We start from the raw sequence: 21,264 nt of genomic DNA, 5'->3' as shown, positions 1-21,264 counted from the left end.
TGTTTCACAGAACTTCTGAAAATATTCCCGTAATTGTAACAGTGATTCATAAATGTAGGCCATGGGTGAGGAATATAATAGGTTCTGGTTTACATAGAAGTCATTGTTGAAATTGAAGACATTATTATAAAAACAGCCCTAGTCATTTTTAATGAAATTGAGTTAAGGACACATTTGCTACAACTCCAAAAATGACACATGTCAGGTGTAATAATCACAAGGATAAACACCAGTTGTACAGAAACAGCTGACATGTGTTGTTCTATTTATTTTTATTGTTCTCCTGAAAAATAGCAATTTTGACAAGGGTTGTTTTTGCAATAATGTCTTCAATTATACCAATAACACTTTCATTAGCCATGAATGAAAAACAGAATACAGTAGAATGTCAACTACAACTAATACATACATCACCTATAGCTATTATCATTTAGTAGCAGTTATTTCTCATGACGCATCCTGAATCTTTGATTAAACTAAATTGAAGTTTAAAATGTAACATTACTTCTTTCTCGAAATGTTCTTTTATGACGATTATGTTCATAAATCTCAATTTCTTCATCACCAGAAGAATACATGATTTTTTTTTTTCTTTTAACAAAATACCTCAGTCAATTTTAGGACCTAGTAATATGGTGTAACCTCTAATTCAGCTATTTATCCACATCAAGTGTGGGGTAAGAATTTGTTACAAAAATTGTAAATTTGTAAAACTGTAAACAAATGATAATTGAATTTGTAATATCATGGCCTGGAAACTATCATTTTTTACTTGACTTACAAATTTACAAAAGTATCTTTGTAAAACACAAGAAGTTTGTAAATTTCTAACTTTTGTCACCTGTAATTTGTACTTTCGTGAAATAGGGCCCTGAAGTTTATTTACCAGTTTTCTTCCTCACAACTGCCCTGAATCGTGGCTGAGGCTGTTCAGGCTGCTTCAACACTCTCTCACTCTTCAAACCAGCCTCACTGCCAGGGGGTAACTGCCCACCACTGCGAAGACCATCCCTTCTAATTGCACCAGAAGTCCTGCTGGTTCTAGTTTTTACAATGGTGGTCTTCTTCCTTGTATTAATTCTGAAAGCGAACACAGTAATCTGGTTACTGAAGTTGCCTGTCAATTAATTCACCTAAGACACAACAGACAATTGTATTCACTAAGGGTTTTTGTATGTCAATAATGGCACCATGTCTACGCAGGTAACTCTACAAGTGAGAATAAAAACTATTCGCATTACAAGAAGTTTCAAATAGTAGAATCTTCTATATTTTTACTGGTGTGACTTCCATTATAATATAAACGAGTATTTTCATAACCTTTCGCAGTAAAAAGTGTTGAATGGATGTATACATACATATTTTCATATGAGGTCTCGCCATCCTCATTGAATAATCAATAACTAAAAGTAGCTATAGCTATACTGTAAATACCTATTAATTGAGAAAAATTCGTCCCAGCACCGGAAATCGAACCCGGGACCTCTCAGCTGTAAACGCTGAGCACTCTTTCCATCTAAGTCATACCAGGACACGATCCATGGTGCCGGCCGAACTCCTCTCATTGTATTGTATTATCAATAACCTACTACCTGCATAAGACTTTCAAGCCATGTATGCTGGAGTGCATATTTAAATGACTTTATGGCCATTTTCAACAACAGTTTATGAATTACTGTTAACATTGATATATACATACATATTCTTATATGAGATCTTGCCATCCCCATTGAATAATCAATGACTATACTCGTAGGTAGACAGTTTGTTTTGCACAGATGATCAACAAGCAATCATAACCAATCTCCAACCTAATACGGCTACCATGCTTTTTTTTAAGATGCTGAGTGAGCCTTCTTAATATTTTTGTACTTTTATCTCTTTCAGAAGATCCTCTGCTTTAAGTCTCTGTTGAGCTACAAAATTCTGCTTGATTTTCCTTATATTTTCGTGAAGTTCTAGTTGTCCTCTTGGTTTTGACATTACTTTTATTAATTTACAATTCATATTGGATAATGGTCAGCTAAGCCCCTTATTAATACTATATGTCAATAAATTCGAATGTTTATTCAATCTTACGGCTTAAACACTAATAATTTATAAAACAAACCATTTTTGTTTTACATCTTATTAAGTTCTATTACTAACGTTTTCACCCTCATGGGACATCTTCAGGTACAAGGTCTGAGCAAATATCTATCTAAAATCAATTACAAAACTTAACCTCATATTTGATAATAACATTGATCATATTAAAAAGACAATATAAGAAATGTAACATGGTGACAAATACTAATCATAAAATGTATTAAAACGTGATCTTGTCAAATGTTAAAAATCATCATAAGCTTACATAACTGTGAATATTACTGGGGATCTTGATATGTAGTAATGACACACAAAGTTAAATCTTAATACATTGATATCTTAAGTACATTGTACTATTCATATCGAGGTCTACCTCAGGGCACTGTCCTCAGCACAACTTTATTCAATATTTATATAAATGACTTACCCTCCCTATTAGAGGAATCAAACATGAAAACAGCACTATTTGCAGATGATATAGTTTTGTGGACTTCCGGATCTTACAGACATAGAGGCAAAATTCAAAATTCTGCTCTTAAAGCTCTAAATCAACTACATGAATGGAATACATCAAATTTGATGACACTCAATTTAAGCAAAAGTAACTACCAAATATTTTCACTTGGTAAAAAAGAAAGAGAATTCAATATCCAATACAATGGCCAATACCTTCCTAGGACTTATGAATCCAAATATCTTGGAGTTTTTTTTCGATAGTAAGTTAACATGGAGCAACCATTTGAAATACATTTCTGAAAAAGCTCGTAAAAGATTCTCCCTTCTAAAAAGACTAGCAGGAAAGAAATGGGGATGCTCTAGGAATACTCTGAACACTACATACAAAATGTTTATACAGCCAATGCTGACATACTGCGGAGAAATTTTAATTACTTCACCTTTCATAAAAGAAATAGAATATGTTCAAAACCAAGCTCTCAGACTCATTACTGGTGGAATCAAAACAACTCCAATAGATTCTATGAGATTCCTCACTAATATTAACAGCATCAAAATGACAATAGAAGAAAAAGCACTGATTCAATATGAAAAACTTATTAGATTACCAGGAAACAATTGGCATTCATACAGTCCTCTCTGTAGATTGAAAACTCAAAAAAGTTTCATATCCATTGTTCAAGAATTAAAGCAGAAAATCAATATCCCGAATTTAAAAGAAAACCTACAAATTAAACCAAACCCTTTAACTCTATTAAATATGGAATGTAATCTAAATTTAATAGAAGAAATACTGAAATCAGAAGTAAACACTGAAATACTAAAACAATCGTCTTTAGAGACAATTAATATTAGATACCCTCCACAAAACTGACTCCATTTATACACTGACGGATCCTTGATCTCCAGAGAACAAGGTGCTGGTGCAGGTGTTACGTGCTGTCTCTTCTCACTTTATAGATCTCTTGGGTATGGAACAACAAGTTTTGATGGAGAAATCATTGCAATAAGTGAATGTCTCAGGAATCTTCTATGCCACATCAGTAAATTTAAAAATGCAGTTATCTTGCCAGACTCCAAGGTAGCTATTCTATCAATAGTCTCTAAACACACCTTCATTTCAAACAGCAGAAATAACTAAAATGCTCTCTCAATTAATATCACTCAATAAAAGAATTGTATTCCAATGGATACCATCCCATTGTGGAATCCTGGGAAACGAGAATGCAGATGCTTTAGCAAAGAAGGGCAGCACTGCTACTTACAGACCTGTTACTAAATCTACGTATTACTCTGTGAAAACATTTATTAAATCTACATACTTAGACTTCAACAAACAAAATTTGATAACACAATCCCACGGGAAAAAAAGGAACTCTCTGCATCAAAATTCACAGTTAATTCCCGATTTACCACGAAAATCGTCTGTAGCTGCATTTAGATTGGCAACAGGCCATGATTGTTTGGCCAAACACCTGCATAGAATTGGAATATATCAGTCCCCTAACTGTCCATTGTGCAACTCAAACCAAGAAATGGATTCGGAACACCTCAAAATCTGTGCTTCAGTGGCTGGTCATGATAATATCTTTGAAAAATATTGGAGTGCAAGAGGTCAAATGACTTTATTGTCAAACGCCTGGCATTAGAAAACAACAACATTGTACTATTACCAACAAACTTCTTTGATAATGATGGAGAAAACCTCTGTGAACAATGTGTATCAGTGTACTGACCATTAGTAAATATTAAGATCAATGATTAATTAAGTTACATAAACCTAGTATTACTGAATGTTGAGTTGTAAAAGCAAAAGCTGTGAATTGGCCAATTGTGTGAGAGTCTCAAAAATCGTCACAGTATACATGTTTATAATTGAGTACAAGACAGTTAACAAGAATAATTTACTTGCTCCATCAGAATTGGCCAATTCACAGCTTTTGCTTTTACGACTCAACATTCAGTAATACTAGGTTTATGTAATTCTTAATTAATCATTGATTTTAATATTTACTAATGGTCAGCACACTGATACACATTGTTCACAGAGGTTTTCTCCATCATTATCAAAGAAGTTTGTTGGTAATAGTACAATGTACTTAAGAAATCAATGTATTAAGATTTAACTTTGTGTGGCATTACTACGTATCAAGATCCCCAGTAATATTCACAGTTATGATTTTTAACATTTGACAAGATCACGTTTTAATACATTTTATGATTAATATTTGTCACCATGTTACATTTCTTATATTATCTTTTTAATATGATTAATGTTATTCTCAAATATGAGGTTAAGTTTTGTAATTGATTTTAGATAGATATTTGCTCATACCTTGTACCTGAAGATGCCCCATGAGGGTGAAAACGTTAGTACTAGAACTTAATAAGATGTAAAACAAAAATTGTTTCTTTAGTGTCTAAGCCATAAGATTGAATAAACATTTGAATTTATTGAATATAGTATTACTTTTATTGCTTAAGTTTCGTTAATCTAAAAAAGAGTAAACTGCTTTTTACCAATGTATTACATTATTGTATGCTTATACAGTGTGAATTTTCACAGTACTGGTCATAATCACGCAATATAACAAATTATATTATATTCATTGGAAGTTTAATCGAAAGCTATTGAGTTGTTTAGTGTCATTGTTTTTTTCAAAAGACTATATAAGGTCAAGGTAAAAAAATAAAGGTATATATCCTTTAGACACCATAATGGCACATGGCTGACAGGGAGGTACACTTATCACATTTGAATTTGATTCTGACACATGTACTGCTAATCAAAATGCCATTTAGCAATGTTAAGAATTGAAATACCCATGTCGAAAGATAAATGGCATGCGCTGCCACCTTAGGAATTGCGCAGGAGAAAGAAAGGCAAAGTTGCGAATTTAATTTCATGTAAGCCGTGCAACAATATATATATATATATATATATATATATATATATATATTTTGGAATATATTAGTCCCCTAACTGCCCATTGTGCAACTCAAACCAAGAAATGGATTCGGAACACCTCAAAATCTGTGCTTCAATGGCTGACCATGATAATATCTTTGAAAAATATTGGAGTGCAAGAGGTCAAATGACTTTATTGTCAAACACCTGGCATTAGAAAACAACAACGACAACTTTTATATTTAGAAAAAAAAAGTGTGTGGGATATTCGAGAAAATGCGGCATTTCACATTCATCCTGTAGAATGTCAATTGCAGATTTTATACATGTGTAAGTTTAAACTTAATTTCACTGTTACAGAACACATGGCCTAACTATTAGGGTGACCAACTTCTATCACAAAAATAAAGGAGACTTGGTCACAACAAATTTTAGCGCAATTTTTTGGGGGTGTGAAGCCTGGAGTCATTGAAGGAATGGCTTATATTGTCCATACAAAACTACAGTTTAACAGAAATTCAACAACTAATTAAAAAAATTATGGTATATTTAATGACACAACTGATGAGGTTATATCAGTGTCGCCGGTGTGCTGGAATTTTGTCCCACAGGATTTCTTTTACATGCCAGTAAATCTGCTAACATAAGCCTGTCACATTTAAGCACACTTAAATGCATCGACCTGAGCCGATATCGAACCTGCAACCTCAGGCACAGAAGGCCAGCAACTTCACCAGCAGGCCAACTAACAAATGGTTCTATTAATTGAATTTTAAAAACAAATGTATAATCAGATGACCAAAAGTGAGTAATGGTCTCTTAAACCAATTTATAGTAATTTACAATTACTTCTGGTGAGAAAAATTAGTTAAATAATAACATTATCTTGTCGAAATAAAATTATTCATAGTATTCAATTCACAATTTTGAATATTATAATATTTAAAAATACACTGTTTCCCAGTTCTAATGTGTTTATATTTTCCAACCAAATGCTGCAGAACATTTAATTTTTATCCTGCTATGCAAAAAAAAAAAAAAAAAAAAAAAAAAAACTCTTTACAATCATCATGCATACAGTAACACGAAAGATTACAGAATCACCAGAACAGAATTGTATTGATTGGTACCTACTGAACTATCGATATTAATGTCAGTTTATATCTAAATATATTTTGCAGGTAATATTAATATTAATAATAATAATATTATTATTATTATTATTATTATTATTATTAGATTGCATTAAAAACTGGAGATCAAGATTGATGAAGAAAAATATGGGAGCATTAGGAGCCCAATATGGGAGCCGGGAGGATTAAAGAGTTTTAGCTCAAATAACTGATTATAGTGATATACCGAAGTACATTTGATATTTCCATGCAGGAATTTTGCATTATCATATGATGAAGGATCGGTGGAGGGGAGAAAAATTCTCTCTGGCACCGAGATTCGAACCCGGGTTTTCAGCTCTACATGCTGACACTCTATCCACTAAGCCACACAGGATTCCAATTCCGAGGCCGGATTGAATCCTCTCAGTTTAAGCTCCACTTCTTAGTTTCCCTTTAGTGGCCAACTCTCATGCACTGTGTCACAGATGTGTGACAATGACACAATGTCCAACACACTAATGTGCAGAGGTGCACTCATTGCGAGTGACTAAGTGGCCGGGATCCAACAGAATGAGTGCAGTCTTAAATCACTAAGTGATTATATACACATATCATATTATAGAGATGTACCGAAGTACACATGATATTTCCATGTAGGAATTCTGCGTTATCATATGATGATAATGAGTGCACCTCTGCATATTAGTGGTGTTGGACATTGTGCCACTGTCACACATCTGTGACACAGTGCATGAGGGTTGGCCACTAAAGGGAAACTAAGAAGTGGAGCTTAAACTGAGAGGATTCAATCCTGCATCAAAATTAGAATCCAGTGTGGCTTAGTGAATAGAGCGTCAGCACGTAGAGCTGAAAATCTGGATTCGAATCCCGGTGCAAGAGAGAATTTTTCTCTGCTCCACTGATCCTTCATCATATGATAACGCAGAATTCCTGTGTGGAAATATCAAATGTACTTCAGTACATCGCTATATGAGATGCTTATATTATAATCACTTAGTGATTTAAGATGGCACTCATTCGGTCGAATCCTGGCCACTTAGTCACTTGTAATGAGTGCACCTCTGCACATTATTGTGTTGGACATTGTGCCACTGTCACACATCTGTAACACGTTGCTTGAGGGTGGCCAACCCTAAAGAGAAGTGGAGCTTAAACTGAGAGGATTCAATCCAGCATCAGAATTGGAATCCGGTGTGGCTTAGTGGATAGAGCATCAGTACATAGAGCTGAAAACCCAGGTTCGAATTCCGGTGCCAGAGAAAATTTTTCTACACTCCACCGATCCTTCATCAAATATCGGAGTTTTCAGATTCCAGAAAATACAGAAGAGTTGGTCATCCTACCTACTACATGAAATGATGGTGATTATGACTTGTAAATAAATAAATGATGATCTATAGATATATATTAGTTGCAGCTTATTTTGATCTCAAGTCTGATTAGTTAAATGTTACTATGTCAGGAGTTCGATCTGGTGCTGTGGATTGAGCCTCGGCATAGCTCAGTGGTAGAGCAACCAGTGTGAACTGGGAGTCCTGGGTTCGATCCTTAGTGCCAGAGCGAATTTTCTTCTGTTATTAATAAATAATAAATGTTACTAGTCAACAATGCATGCAATGAAGGGGCAAATGAACTGGCCAGCTCAGTTACCTCACAAGTTATACCTTATTGGTGTCACTTATGAGGTTCCAATCTGTCTTCAGACATTTGACTAAACAAGAACAACAGCTAATTCTGAAGAAACACACAAGGCCAGTTCTACTAACATGGTTTTCAGCCTACCTCGTCAGAAGACCAGATTTCGTCGTGGTTCTGATCTTCCTCTGCACGATGTTTACCCTCCTTACAGTCTTCTTTACTATGTTGGTGCGTGTAGCTTTGTTACTCGCCCTTTGTCGCGTTTCTTCGCTATTAGTGGCAGATCGGGTCCGGACCATATTCTTGCCTTTGACTGAAATAAATTCACAACAATTTATAACTGAACTTCGTTTAAAATTACTTGACAGTGGAAAAATCCTGTCACTATCCTCTCACATACTTTTGCAATTGGTTTTCCTGAAACACATCATGTCTAACACTTCCCAGAATACTACAGCCCTTTGAAATAAGAGCAAGAACTGGTCACATCGTCACCCAATTCTACTTATATAGATTCAAGCTTTCTATGACCCATATTTGAAAACAACTATATTTACTCGAATATAATACGCCGTCAAATATAGTATGCACACTAAGTTTTTTATCCTAAAATCCAGAAAAGAAGATTGCTGGCGAATATAATATGCACTCAAGATTAAAATTATATTATCAAGACTGGTTATAAAGGCACCCTTATCTCTAGCAATACATCACATTCATCCTCACTTGAAATATCGGAACTCGAACTCCCAGTCAACATGTCTAGGTGCAGGTCAGAACATTGACTCAAAATGACTAATACCATGCCGCTTTTTCATCAGTAATTTTGTTGGTAAATTCTGTTAGTTTATTTAAAGACATGTGATTGTTAAAAGTTGTTATAAGTAAAATTTCAGAATAAAAGAAAAAGTATCATTAAGCCATTATTGTAGTTTAAAATGAACATGAAATTACAAATCAAAAGTGGACAAAAGATGAAACAATACGAACCCACAATGGCCATCAGCAGTTTCCCACCATATCTCGTAGCATAAATTGTTCAAGTCTGAGTGTTTGCATGCGAATATAATACACATCCTAGTTTTCAAGACGACATTTTGTCAAAAAAAGGTCCATATTATAATAGCGTAAATACAGTATGTCAGCAACACCAGAAACATCACAACACATACTAATGGAATGAATAATAACTTTACTGAATACAAAAGAGATGCTTAACTACAATCTACAAGCCATACATGATTGTTAGTGTATAAGACGCATTATTTTGTCCTCAAAATAAGTCTTAAAATGAGAATGCGTCTTATACAATGAAGATACAACAATGCACACCCCCTTTGTTTCGAGATTGTAACACTGAATTGGTTGCCATACCAGAAAAACTTACTTCACGACTACAGCCTTTTGATGTTTCTTTAAAGAAAAGATTGGAATAATGTAAATTGATTATGGACAGCAGTGTACATCAGTTTACCCTAAATGGAGCACTTAACAGTCTACAATCACTGTGTGAATGGGCTAAAATGTCTAAAGTTTGTGCAAAGGCTATAAAGTCTTCGCTAAAGTGTAGCATCAGCAATATCCATGTTGGAAGAGGGGATCATTTTCTGTACTAAGATGAAGATTCCGATTTTATTGTTTTCTGTGGAATTAGTGAGAGAGAAAGTCTGATAACAGTGATATGAGTGAATCTGCATGCTTTTGAACAGTCAGTGAATTTAACTTGAAAGTTCAATTTTAGAACAAAATGGACTCTTTACCTTTCTGTGCCAACTTTTTGAGATTACTAGCCCTCTGCTTGGCCAGTCTCTGTTCTTGGTACTTCCTACGCAGTGCTTGCACAGCTGTTGGTGGTTTTCGTTTGCCATCATTCTCTGACCTATCAAACTTCTTAATTACACCAGAGCCCTGGAATCAAGGAAAAAAAGAAAAAAAAAAAAAAGATACACTACAGTTATTTCAGGGTCATTCCATAGTGACACGTGTAACATTTTTTAATTAACTAACTATGAGCTTCACAGGATATTTAATTAAATACTTAGTAGTTCATGAAAAAGACATTACTGTCTTTTAACATATAAGCATTCCTAAATATAAACAAAAATTCTTATTGAAAAGGAATAATTAATAATGTAAAAAATATGAAATATTATATGGTGTGACACGAATATTTTCTTGCCACTTGATTTATTACCAAAATGGAAAATATTCATATTATTGTGTCAAATGACATAAATGTATTCAGTTGTTTTCCAAACAATTAAGACACTTGAATCAGGGATTGCAGAAACAGCACATGTCACTATTTATGGCAAAATGAGTTTATTAAGAGTTTCGTGGACTGTTGATATAGGGCTATCATTCCATGCAGAAACCACAAATGTCAGTAGAGCCATTTCACATTTGGAGACCTGTGAAATCCTGGAAGCACACAGAAACAACTCATGTCAAAGACATGTGCCGACACATTGGTTCCGATTCCAGATGGCAGACATCTACGACACAAGGATACAAAAATTGATCCCACTGAATGACAAATATCTCAATTCTGGTGGTTAATACATTGAAAAATAACTCAACAATTGCTATATCTGTTCCAATAAAACTTTCCATGAAATTTTGTTCTCTTTCTGTAAACGGCACCAGGGAAACTTATTTTACAGCCTTCATAATTGAGGACCGTTTCAACAAAACTCAACAAACGCCATTTTTTTCGAATTGCGGGTTTTGACAGATTCTGGTCAATTGTAATGAGAGGAAAATGATGCAGTACTCATAATGTCACAAAACTCAACATTTTCCGTTGAATAGAGTGCCTCAATGTAGAGAGTTTTCACAAAACTCAACATCTCCAGTTCTTAAATTTTCACAAAACTCAACATATCCTCTAGCTAAACATTTCACACTTTTATCCTGTTTCACAAGCTACAATATTTTAAAACAGTGTAATACATTTGAATTAATTTTGACAACAGTGACACATTTCGGATCTCAAATATTATATAATATTTTGTTGTTTCCTGTGTTAATTCAATATAAATCTGGCCGCTGTTGTAAGAGCATGTATTGTGAGTAGTGATGAAAATTGGATAAGAACCCTGAGTATTCAAAATCCGTTCAAGATATTGAAAGGGGAAGGAAGAGTAGAAGCAGAGTATGTTAATCTAAGAGTAAGAAATATACAGTTGCACCTAAAAATAATGACATTCTTCCAAACTAGATTGTAATCATTGAGAACAGGGGAAAAAAGAAAATGTGCTGCAGGTTCTTTCTGTTTAAATGATCTAATTAATTTTCGAGACAATTTATACAGAAATAGCACAAAAGTTGAACAGGATAAGTTTTTGCTAAGACATATGAAAGTTGATCTACCTAAACGGTGTAGAAGGACTTCAAAAAGCCAGAAAGAATTGTGTCTATTTCATATTTCGTAAGAGGTGAAAATGGAGAAGATTTCCCAGTAGGCCTATGTTACGTTTAGAAAAGTGGCAAGTATGTTATTATGGGATTGAAGGATTACGTAAGTAATTTAGAAAAAATGTTTACTCACAAAAAAATCCTGAAATTTAACTCTTAGAGTGTTTTCAGATTTTTGTGGGTTTCAGAATAAAAATTGCATAATGATTACTATGCTTGTTGATTATCTGGAAAGCTAGTTTTTAAAGAAATTACACATTTCTTTCCTATTCTTGGAAAGGTTTATGCCTCAGGACCATATGTTTCGATTAATAGAGAAAGAGCTGATAATACATGAATACATCACATTACCATCAGAGTATTATAAAATTATGGCAATGTTTGGGGACGTAAAAGTTTTGGGGAAAGATTGGCATATTTATGATTTAAAATCGACGACAAAAAATATTGTGAAAGCCAAATTATCATTTAAGAATAAATGTTAAAGATGAGGGTACTTACGTATCAAAAAACTTGTAAGAATCATGTAAAGTGTTATGTACAAAACATATTTTTCTGCACCAATAGAAGTTCAAGTGTTTAAACCAAGGATGACAAGTGCTTCTGTAATGTCTAAAGCACCTGACCTTCCAATGGTGAACCATGTCAGCAAAAACAAAGCTAATGATATGAGGAAGTTAATGAGTTACTTCCATAATGATAATTCGGAAGAGAGCAAGGTAGTTTATGACAAAGTTTTAAAGGGATATGCCAAATATTCTGATAAGAGAATGGATTATGATGAACCACTGCACTGAGATTATTCTGCACGATTTTGATTTTCAGTGATTTGTGTAATATATTGCACAAATAAAAATACTTAATTCATGCAAATAAAGAGTTCCTGTAAGTCAATAACTAATTTAGAAAAAAAGGCTTCAAATTAGGTTTTAGTGTGTTCAATTAACAGTTTTTAATTCAGCAGTACTTAAGCATTATTTTAAAATACGTATTAATGATTTTGATGAGGATTTTACCAGTTGAGAATGAAAAATAATTAAACATTTTAAGGTATGTGTATTTAAAAAAGTGGATATGTTGAGTTTTGTGAAATTCTTAACTTTTGTCATATTTTCTTCCAAATAAATAGGAAAACAATAACAGTTTCACTTTATATCAATTAATACAGCTCTGAAAGAAGAACAATGTCCATTTTTTTCAGAATTACAATATCAAAGGTCTGAGAATAAACTAAAAAAAAACGTTTCCTGTAAAATTTTTAAAGTAGCATTTGTTCAGTTTTGTGAAAACGGTCCTCAATTGCGCTTGGGTGGCCAAAATTTGTGTAAGCACTTCTTTGACATTATTAAAATGATGTAAGAGAAAAGATTAAATTTTTTATCTGCCACCATGAGAATGTTTGCTTGTAAGTACAAAGGAGAATACCATATTTATCTACTTCATTGGCATATCCAGACAAAATCGTACCAATTCAAAGTGAGAAGCTTGATGATATACGCAAACTAATGTGTTACATACCACACGAATATCAAGAATTTTACAATAATATTCTTCAGTGGCCTATTGCAGAAAAATTAGTTCATTTATATGCTGAACTTATCTATTAAGTACACAGTAGGCCTATGCATATATTATATCCCTAATTTGACAAATAAACTTTAGTTGAACTGAAATTATTATACTACAATTTTTATTCCTTGCAGAAACAGCACATGTCAAGGTAATATATATTGATTTATTTCATTAACAATTCATTACATTCCAATAAATTTGGTATAAAACGACACATCTATTAGGCTTCTGTCTGAAGAAACTAGTACTATAACCAATGATGTGGTCTACCACTAGTAATAACGTTTTTTGTGTCTACTGAAAAATTTAGGTTTCATGACATATGCTGTTTCTGCAATCCCTGATTCACTTGTGTAGTACATGTGACTGCTAAATCACTAAAAAATCACTGCTAAAAAAAAGTGCCATTAAGAAATAAAATCTTGCAAATATGTTGCGACACGAACGTGACACAAGAACATTTTTGTCATGTTGGTTACTAATTGTTTTAAATGCACTATAATACATCACTTCTTGTGAAAGACTTATACACTGCCTACAGTTCTTATTAAACAAAACAACACTAGATCACACTAAAATACACTTTTAAATTTAAAATATCCACGGTTGTTTACAATCATATGTGGTGATATTTCCTGTGTAATGTCATGTGACAAATACACCAATGTCAACCATTTGTAGTACTTCCCTTCCTTGAACATCACAGACATTTTAAATTCTTCACCACCACAAGCTTTTGTAACTTCCCCTGTATATTTGATGACTTTTTTTTTTACTTGGTCATTTAACGACACTATATCAACAACTAGGTTATTTAGTGTCAATGATATTGGTGATAGCGAAATGGTATTTGGTGAGATGAGGCCGAGGATTCGCCATAGATTACCTGACATTCGCCTTACGGTCGAGAAAACCTCGGAAAATACCAAAGTAATCAGCCCAACTTAAATTCTTGAAAATACTATAAAAAATGTTCAAAATGTATAAATATTTATAATATCAATAGAAGAACTAAGATTAAAAAAACACCTATCTTTTAGAAATGCTAAATGATACCTAGGGTAGGCTAATTAATGTCATTAAATAAAACGATTTTAAATTAATATCGGACATTTAGTACCATTTACGTAATGTGCAAATAATTACACCAATTTTTTTATACATAGTCCTAGTATGGTGGCTACCTACTTACTATAAAAATGTACTGTATAAGCTTGTTTTTTTATATGAAATAAATTAACATAAACCAATTCTTTTACATTTAAAAGGCATATCCTCAATCAATTCTTGTAAGTTTTTAAATCAAAGAATTTAAAAAAATCAATATTTTATACGAACTTTAGGCATAAATTAAACGTTTTATACGAATTTTAGGCCTACACCAGGGGTGAATCTAACTACTTGGCACCTCTATGCAGAGAAAAATATTTCCACCCCTTATTTCGCTCTACTATATATGTCATTTGGATCAATCAATCTTCTTAATGTATCCAGCTGTTTGCTGACAACATAAAGTCCACTATAGTCCACTGTAGTCTATTCAGTTGTTGTTTTTCACGAGAAATGAGGGGTATTTTGATCGGTGTTCATTATAGATGCCTGTTGCTAGTAGCCAGAGTTGGGGTGTCGTCAATATATACTGCAGGGCTGTGTCTTCTGCAACTGGTACTGATGATTTTAATTTACTTCTTTTGATATGTCATTTGGATCAACTGAAATAATTGATTCCACATTATTATTACTGTTTCTAATATCGAAAATGCCTGACTAAGATAAACCACACTTCACTATTTTCGGTACCTACTGTTCACCACATTATTACACTCTGATGTATCTGGACTCGAACTGGAACAAACTGGCTGTGTTTGTTTTTTAAATAGCACATTTATTTTTTCACTTTTCTCACAATTTCCTCTTTTTATTGCTTTGTCTTTCGCGAGTTTCCGTTATTGCTGTTTAGTCAACTGTCTGAAGACAGGTCTGGATCCCATAAGCTACACCATCAAGGCATCACTCATACGGCAACTAGGCCAGGAGATAATGGGGTAGAGTGAAAAGTTCCTTTCCCTCTCCATTGCATACATCACTGACTAGCTACATATTACACTAATCAGATTTCAGATGCAGTTCTTCCTCTGACACATGACACATATTGTCAAGTGAGATGTACTGTCTGATAATAGATGTACATATCAGCCATTACCTAAATGAGAAGCGTTTCTGGTATTGAGAACCTTAGCTTTTTTCGACTGTCACTCACTATAATGAATATTAACATATAAATCACTTGGGTACAAAACAACTGCACTATTTACCGTTTCAAATTAAACTGAGCTGCCACGCGTCCGGCTGCTACAATGGCTGGTAGTATTTTCTTTGAAATGAAGTCTGAATGGACATTACTGAGCACTGATACTGAATACTCTTATGACAGAGTTAGCGGCGTCTTTCATCACAAAGCTTATGATTGCGAGCAACGAGATTTGCCTTCCTAACGTATCATAATATAATAGCAGTACGTTCTTTAATGTTATCACATGAGACTCTCACAGTGAGAGGGCATAACATTGAAAAAAAGTCTATGATCGCATTGTGACACTGTTATTGAAAAACTGTCCTTTTTCTGTTGGCACACTGTTGATTAAATTTGAACAGATTGTTGCCAATGTTATTCATATCCTTTTCATTGCGCATTTAAGTCCATGTACTGTTTTAAAAAGTTATGAAAATAAAATTAAGAAAATAATAATAAAAAGAAAATTAACAGCAATAGCTTAAGAACGAACAATAATTGAAGGTGTTGATAATCAAAATAGCCCTTTACATATGTGGCGAACATATTGAAAATGCAATAAATAATGTTAAAAATGTTCAATCTTATGACTTATCAATTTAATTTTAACCATTGGTAATACATGTTAAATATAAATAATGTATAAACGTTTTCGACTTTTATGGTAATTTGCTTCTATGATATCTAAATTACATAGTGGAATTTTTGTTTTCTGTATTAGTGAACTATCAAATTGGTGTTATAATAATAATAAGTAATAATGACTCACGTGTTTTATGTATTTTACCTGTTGGAATAATGGTTTCAGTTACATGTGTATTTTAAATTGTCACAATTTTAAATTCAAATACGTTTTCAAACTTTGTGTTTAAATATTTATTTTCAAATAACAGGTACTGAGATTTACACCTTTGACCTAAACACAACTTTAATATAAAAAAAGACTAGAATGCAAAATATATGTGTTTAAATATATGATACTGTGTTTGTAATATATAGCTCAATTTATGTAAAGCTTTGTTGATGTAATTTATATCTTCATTTTATATTTGTTATAATTCATAAAATAATTTGTAATATTACAATAATATCGTGATATCTGTTGAGATAGGTAATGATTCTACGTAACATAAAATTACATAGAATGCAAAATATATGTGTTTAAATATATGATACTGTGTTTGTAATATATAGCTCAATTTATGTAAAGCTTTGTTGATGTAATTTATATCTTCATTTTATATTTGTTATAATTCATAAAATAATTTGTAATATTACAATAATATCGTGATATCTGTTGAGATAGGTAATGATTCTACGTAACATAAAATTACATAGAATGCAAAATATATGTGTTTAAATATATGATACTGTGTTTGTAATATATACCTCAATTTATGTAAAGCTTTGTTGATGTAATTTATATCTTCATTTTATATTTGTTATAATTCATAAAATAATTTGTAATATTGCATTAATGTCGTGATATCTGTTGAGATAGGTAATGATTCTACGTAACATAAAATTTAGTCTCTGCACTTTGTTCTTTGTTCATTTTATGCACTGTCCACATAATATTAACACCAACACTTTGGCAAACACTGATTGCTATTTACATTATTTAACTGACACACTTTTTCAACACTGACTTTACTAGTTACAAAATTTATCTCACACTTTCACTAATACTGGCTTTACTATTTACAATATCATAACTAGAAAGACTAGCAGGAAAGAAATGGGGATGCTCTAGGAATATTTTGAACACCACATACAAAATGTTTATACAGCCAGTGCTGACATACTGCGGAGAAATTTTAATTACTTCACCTTTCATAAACGAAATAGAATATGTTCAAAACCAAGCTCTCAGATTCATTACTGGTGGAATCAAAACAACTCCAATAAATTCTATAAGATTCCTCACTAATATTAACAGCATCAAAATGACAATAGAAGAAAAAGCACTGATTCAATATGAAAAACTTATCAGATTACCAGGAAACAATTGGCATTCATACAGTCCTCTCTGTAGATTGAAGACTCAAAAAAGTTTCATATCCATTGTTCAAGAATTAAAACAGAAAATCAATATCTCTTCTCACTTTATAGATCTCTTGGCTATGAAACAACAAGTTTTGATGGAGAAATCATTGCAATAAGTGAAAGTCTCAGAAATCTTCTATGCCACATCAATAAATTAAAAAATGCAGTTATATTGTCAAACTCCAAAGCAGCTATTCTATCAATAGTCTCTAAACAGACATCTTCCTCTCAAACAGCAGAAATAACTAAAATGCTCTTTCAATTAATATCACTCAATAAAAGAATTGTATTCCAATGGATACCATCCCATTGTGGAATCCTGGGAAACGAGAATGCGGATGCTTTAGCAAAGAAGGGCAGCACTGCTACTTACAGACCTGTTACTAAATCTACATATTACTCTGTGAAAAGATTTATTAAATCTACATACTTAGACTTCTACAAACAAAATTTGATAACACAATCTCAAGGGAAAAAATGGAACTCTCTGCATCAAAATCCACAGTTAATTCCCAATTTACCACGAAAATCGTCTGTAGCTGCATTTAGATTGGCAACAGGCCATGATTGTTTGGCCAAACACCTGCATAAAATTGGAATATATCAGTCCCCTAACTGCCCATTCTGCAACTCAAACCAAGAAATGGATTCGGAACACCTCAAAATCTGTGCTTCAGTGGCTGGCCATGATAATATCTTTGAAAAATATTGGAGTGTAAGAGGTCAAATGACTTTATTGTCAAATGCCTGGCATTAGAAAACAACATTTAAAAGAAAACTTACAGATTAAACCAAACCCTTTAACTCTATTAAATATGGAATATAATCTAAATTTAACAGAAGAAATACTGAAATCAGAAGTAAACACTGAAATACTAAAACAATTGTCTTTAGAGACAATTAATATTAAGTACCCTCCACAAAACTGGCTTCATTTATACACCGACGGATCCTTGATCTCCAGAGAACAAGGTGCCGGTGCAGGTAGTACGTGCTGTCTCTTCTCACTTTATAGATCTCTTGGGTATGGAACAACAAGTTTTGATGGAGAAATCATTGCAATAAGTGAATGTCTCAGGAATCTTCTATGCCACATCAATAAATTTAAGAATGCAGTTATACTGTCAGACTCCAAAGCAGCTATTCTATCAATAGTCTCTAAACACACATCTTCCTCTCAAACAGCAGAAATAACTAAAATGCTCTCTCAATTAATATCACTCAATAAAAGAATTGTATTCCAATGGATACCATCCCATTGTGGAATCCTGGGAAACGAGAATGCAGATGCTTTAGCAAAGAAGGGCAGCACTGCTACTTACAGACCTGTTACTAAATCTACGTATTACTCTGTGAAAAGATTTATTAAATCTACAACAAACAAAATTTGATAACACAATCTCAAGGGAAAAAATGGAACTCTCTGCATCATAATCCACAGTTAATTCCCGATTTACCACGAAAATCGTCTGTAGCTGCATTTAGAATGGCAACGGGCCATGATTGTTTGGCCAAACACCTGCATAGAGTTGGAATATAACAGTCTCCTAGCTGCCCATTGTGCAGCTCAAACCAAGAAATGGATTCGGAACACCTCAAAATCTGTGCTTCAGTGGCTGGCCATGATAATACCTTTGAAAAATATTGGAGTGCAGGAGGTCAAATGACTTTATTGTCAAATGCCTGGCATTAGAAAACAACAACAATATTTTGCATCTTCTGTTTGTTGTTTTTAAGCTTATTTTGTGCTTGATGAAATTGGTGTGCTTTTAAGTCATTCTTCAATATCTGCAAAATATATTAATACACGAATGAATGAATGCTAGCCATGATGTCCCATGTTGGGCACAGGCCTCCTGTGATGGGGTTAGAACCCCCTCAACAGGCTCAAGTGTACTCGCTTGGTGAGCCAATCCAGGCGAGTTTGTCGTGTATAGTACTTTCGTGACATGGTTAATAACCCTGTTAAACTTTAATTAGTCTCTGCACTTTGTTCTTTGTTCATTTTATGCACTGTCCACATAATACTAACACCAGCACTTTGGCAAACACTGATTGCTATTTACATTATTTAACTGACACTTTTTCAACACTGACTTTACTATTTACAAAATTTATCTCACACTTTCACTAATACTGGCTTTACTATTTACAATATCATAACACTGATTATGTTATCTATTTACAATGACCTTCCCTAGTTCTTTCCACAAAACTCTGTTCTTTGCTGTCTTCGATCATTGTTTCCCCGCCTCTTTGGCAAACATGTCAGACCATCTAAGCTGTGGTCTTCTCTGTCCTCTCTTTTCGACGTAAAGGTCCCACATCATGACTGCATGGTTCCATCTTGTCTGGTGTAGTCTCACCACATGTCCCCCCCTTCAGGTCCAATTCGTTGCTGTGGTTCATTCTACTGCGTCAGTAGTGTTCGTTAGTCTTTGTAGTGTTTCATTTGTCATTCTGTCATACTTATTATTATAACACCAATTTGATGGTTTACTAAAAGAGAAAACAAAAATTCCACTATGTAATTTAGATATCGTAGAAGCAAATTGTATCTGATGATGCCGTAAAAGGCAAAAACGTTTATACATTATTTATATTTAACATGTATTAACAAATGTTAATATTGAATTGGTAAGTCATATGATTGAATATTTTTAACATTATTTATTGTATTTAATAACTGACTTATCTGAAAATCAAAATATGAACTGTAAATTGAAAATGTTTGGCCAAACACCTGCATAGAATTGGAATATATCAGTCCCCTAACTGCCCATTGTGCAACTCAAACCAAGAAATGGATCCGGAACACCTCAAAATCTGTGCTTCAGTGGCTGGCCATGGTAATATCTTTGAAAAATATTGGAGTGCAAGAGGTCAAATGACTTTATTGTCAAACGCCTGGCATTAGAAAACAACAACAAATTGAAAATGAGTATTTTATGAATGAACCCCGGCTGAGAAGAGTCAATGACTTAGTTGTCAAGTATTTGGTATTGGAAACCAACTGAAATACAGTCTTCCTTGCATATTTCCTTTTTCGCACTTACCCCTACACCTTCTGTACCATTTCTATCAGCAGACTTCTGTAGCCTGCTACTTCCTACAGATGCAGATGCAATCTTACTGTTGCGGGTACTCTCCCTGCTACAGTCACCCAGTGAAGAGCCTTGTTCCTCATCTGGAGTCTCTTGCACTGTAGCAATGTTGAAGAAGTCCAGGCAAGGTGGCAGAATTGGTGTTCCTGTGTACAAATGAAGCACATTTCATGTGAATGCATAGTTCTTCCTCAGGTGTTTCCAGTTACAGAACTGATTAGTAGTGCTAGTTTTCTTTAAACGCCCATAATGCTCTCAAACAATGACAATTGTGATAGTAACAATGACGATTATAATACAATAATAATAATAATAATAATAATAATAATAATAATAATAATAATAATCATCATCATCATCATCATCAAAATAACAAATTTGCTTCGATAAAGCAACACTGTTTCTTCACAACACTACAATACTTGTTTGTTCTGCTTCCAACACTACTTATTCCGGAATGTTATTTTGTCCAGCAAATGTATGTTATCAAACCAGCCATCTTTTGGTGAAAAGTGTTCTTAGGCTAAAGAAAGCTAAGAACCCCTGATCTGCTCTTTCCCCTCCTTCTTGGCCAGATTAACCTTGTATTTCAACCAGAAATGACTG

The 21,264-nt window shown here is 33.4% G+C and overlaps 1 protein-coding gene across 1 annotated transcript in view; it reads right to left on the bottom strand.

Annotated features, from left to right (window-relative positions):
• Positions 1-21,264, bottom strand: part of Jarid2 (Jumonji, AT rich interactive domain 2) — a gene marked incomplete in the record, with an annotated part of 573,379 nt that overhangs the window by 528,142 nt on the left and 23,973 nt on the right. Inside the window, 4 exon segments of the mRNA XM_069845635.1 lie at positions 887-1,080; positions 8,371-8,539; positions 9,987-10,134; positions 20,611-20,804. Coding sequence (XP_069701736.1) covers positions 887-1,080; positions 8,371-8,539; positions 9,987-10,134; positions 20,611-20,804 — 705 coding nt within the window.

This window comes from Periplaneta americana, chromosome 14 (assembly GCF_040183065.1).
Source record: "Periplaneta americana isolate PAMFEO1 chromosome 14, P.americana_PAMFEO1_priV1, whole genome shotgun sequence".
Classification (NCBI taxonomy): Eukaryota; Metazoa; Arthropoda; class Insecta; order Blattodea; family Blattidae; genus Periplaneta; species Periplaneta americana.
Note: the sequence above shows the minus strand (reverse complement) of the source record. Positions and strands in the feature narration are given on the sequence as shown.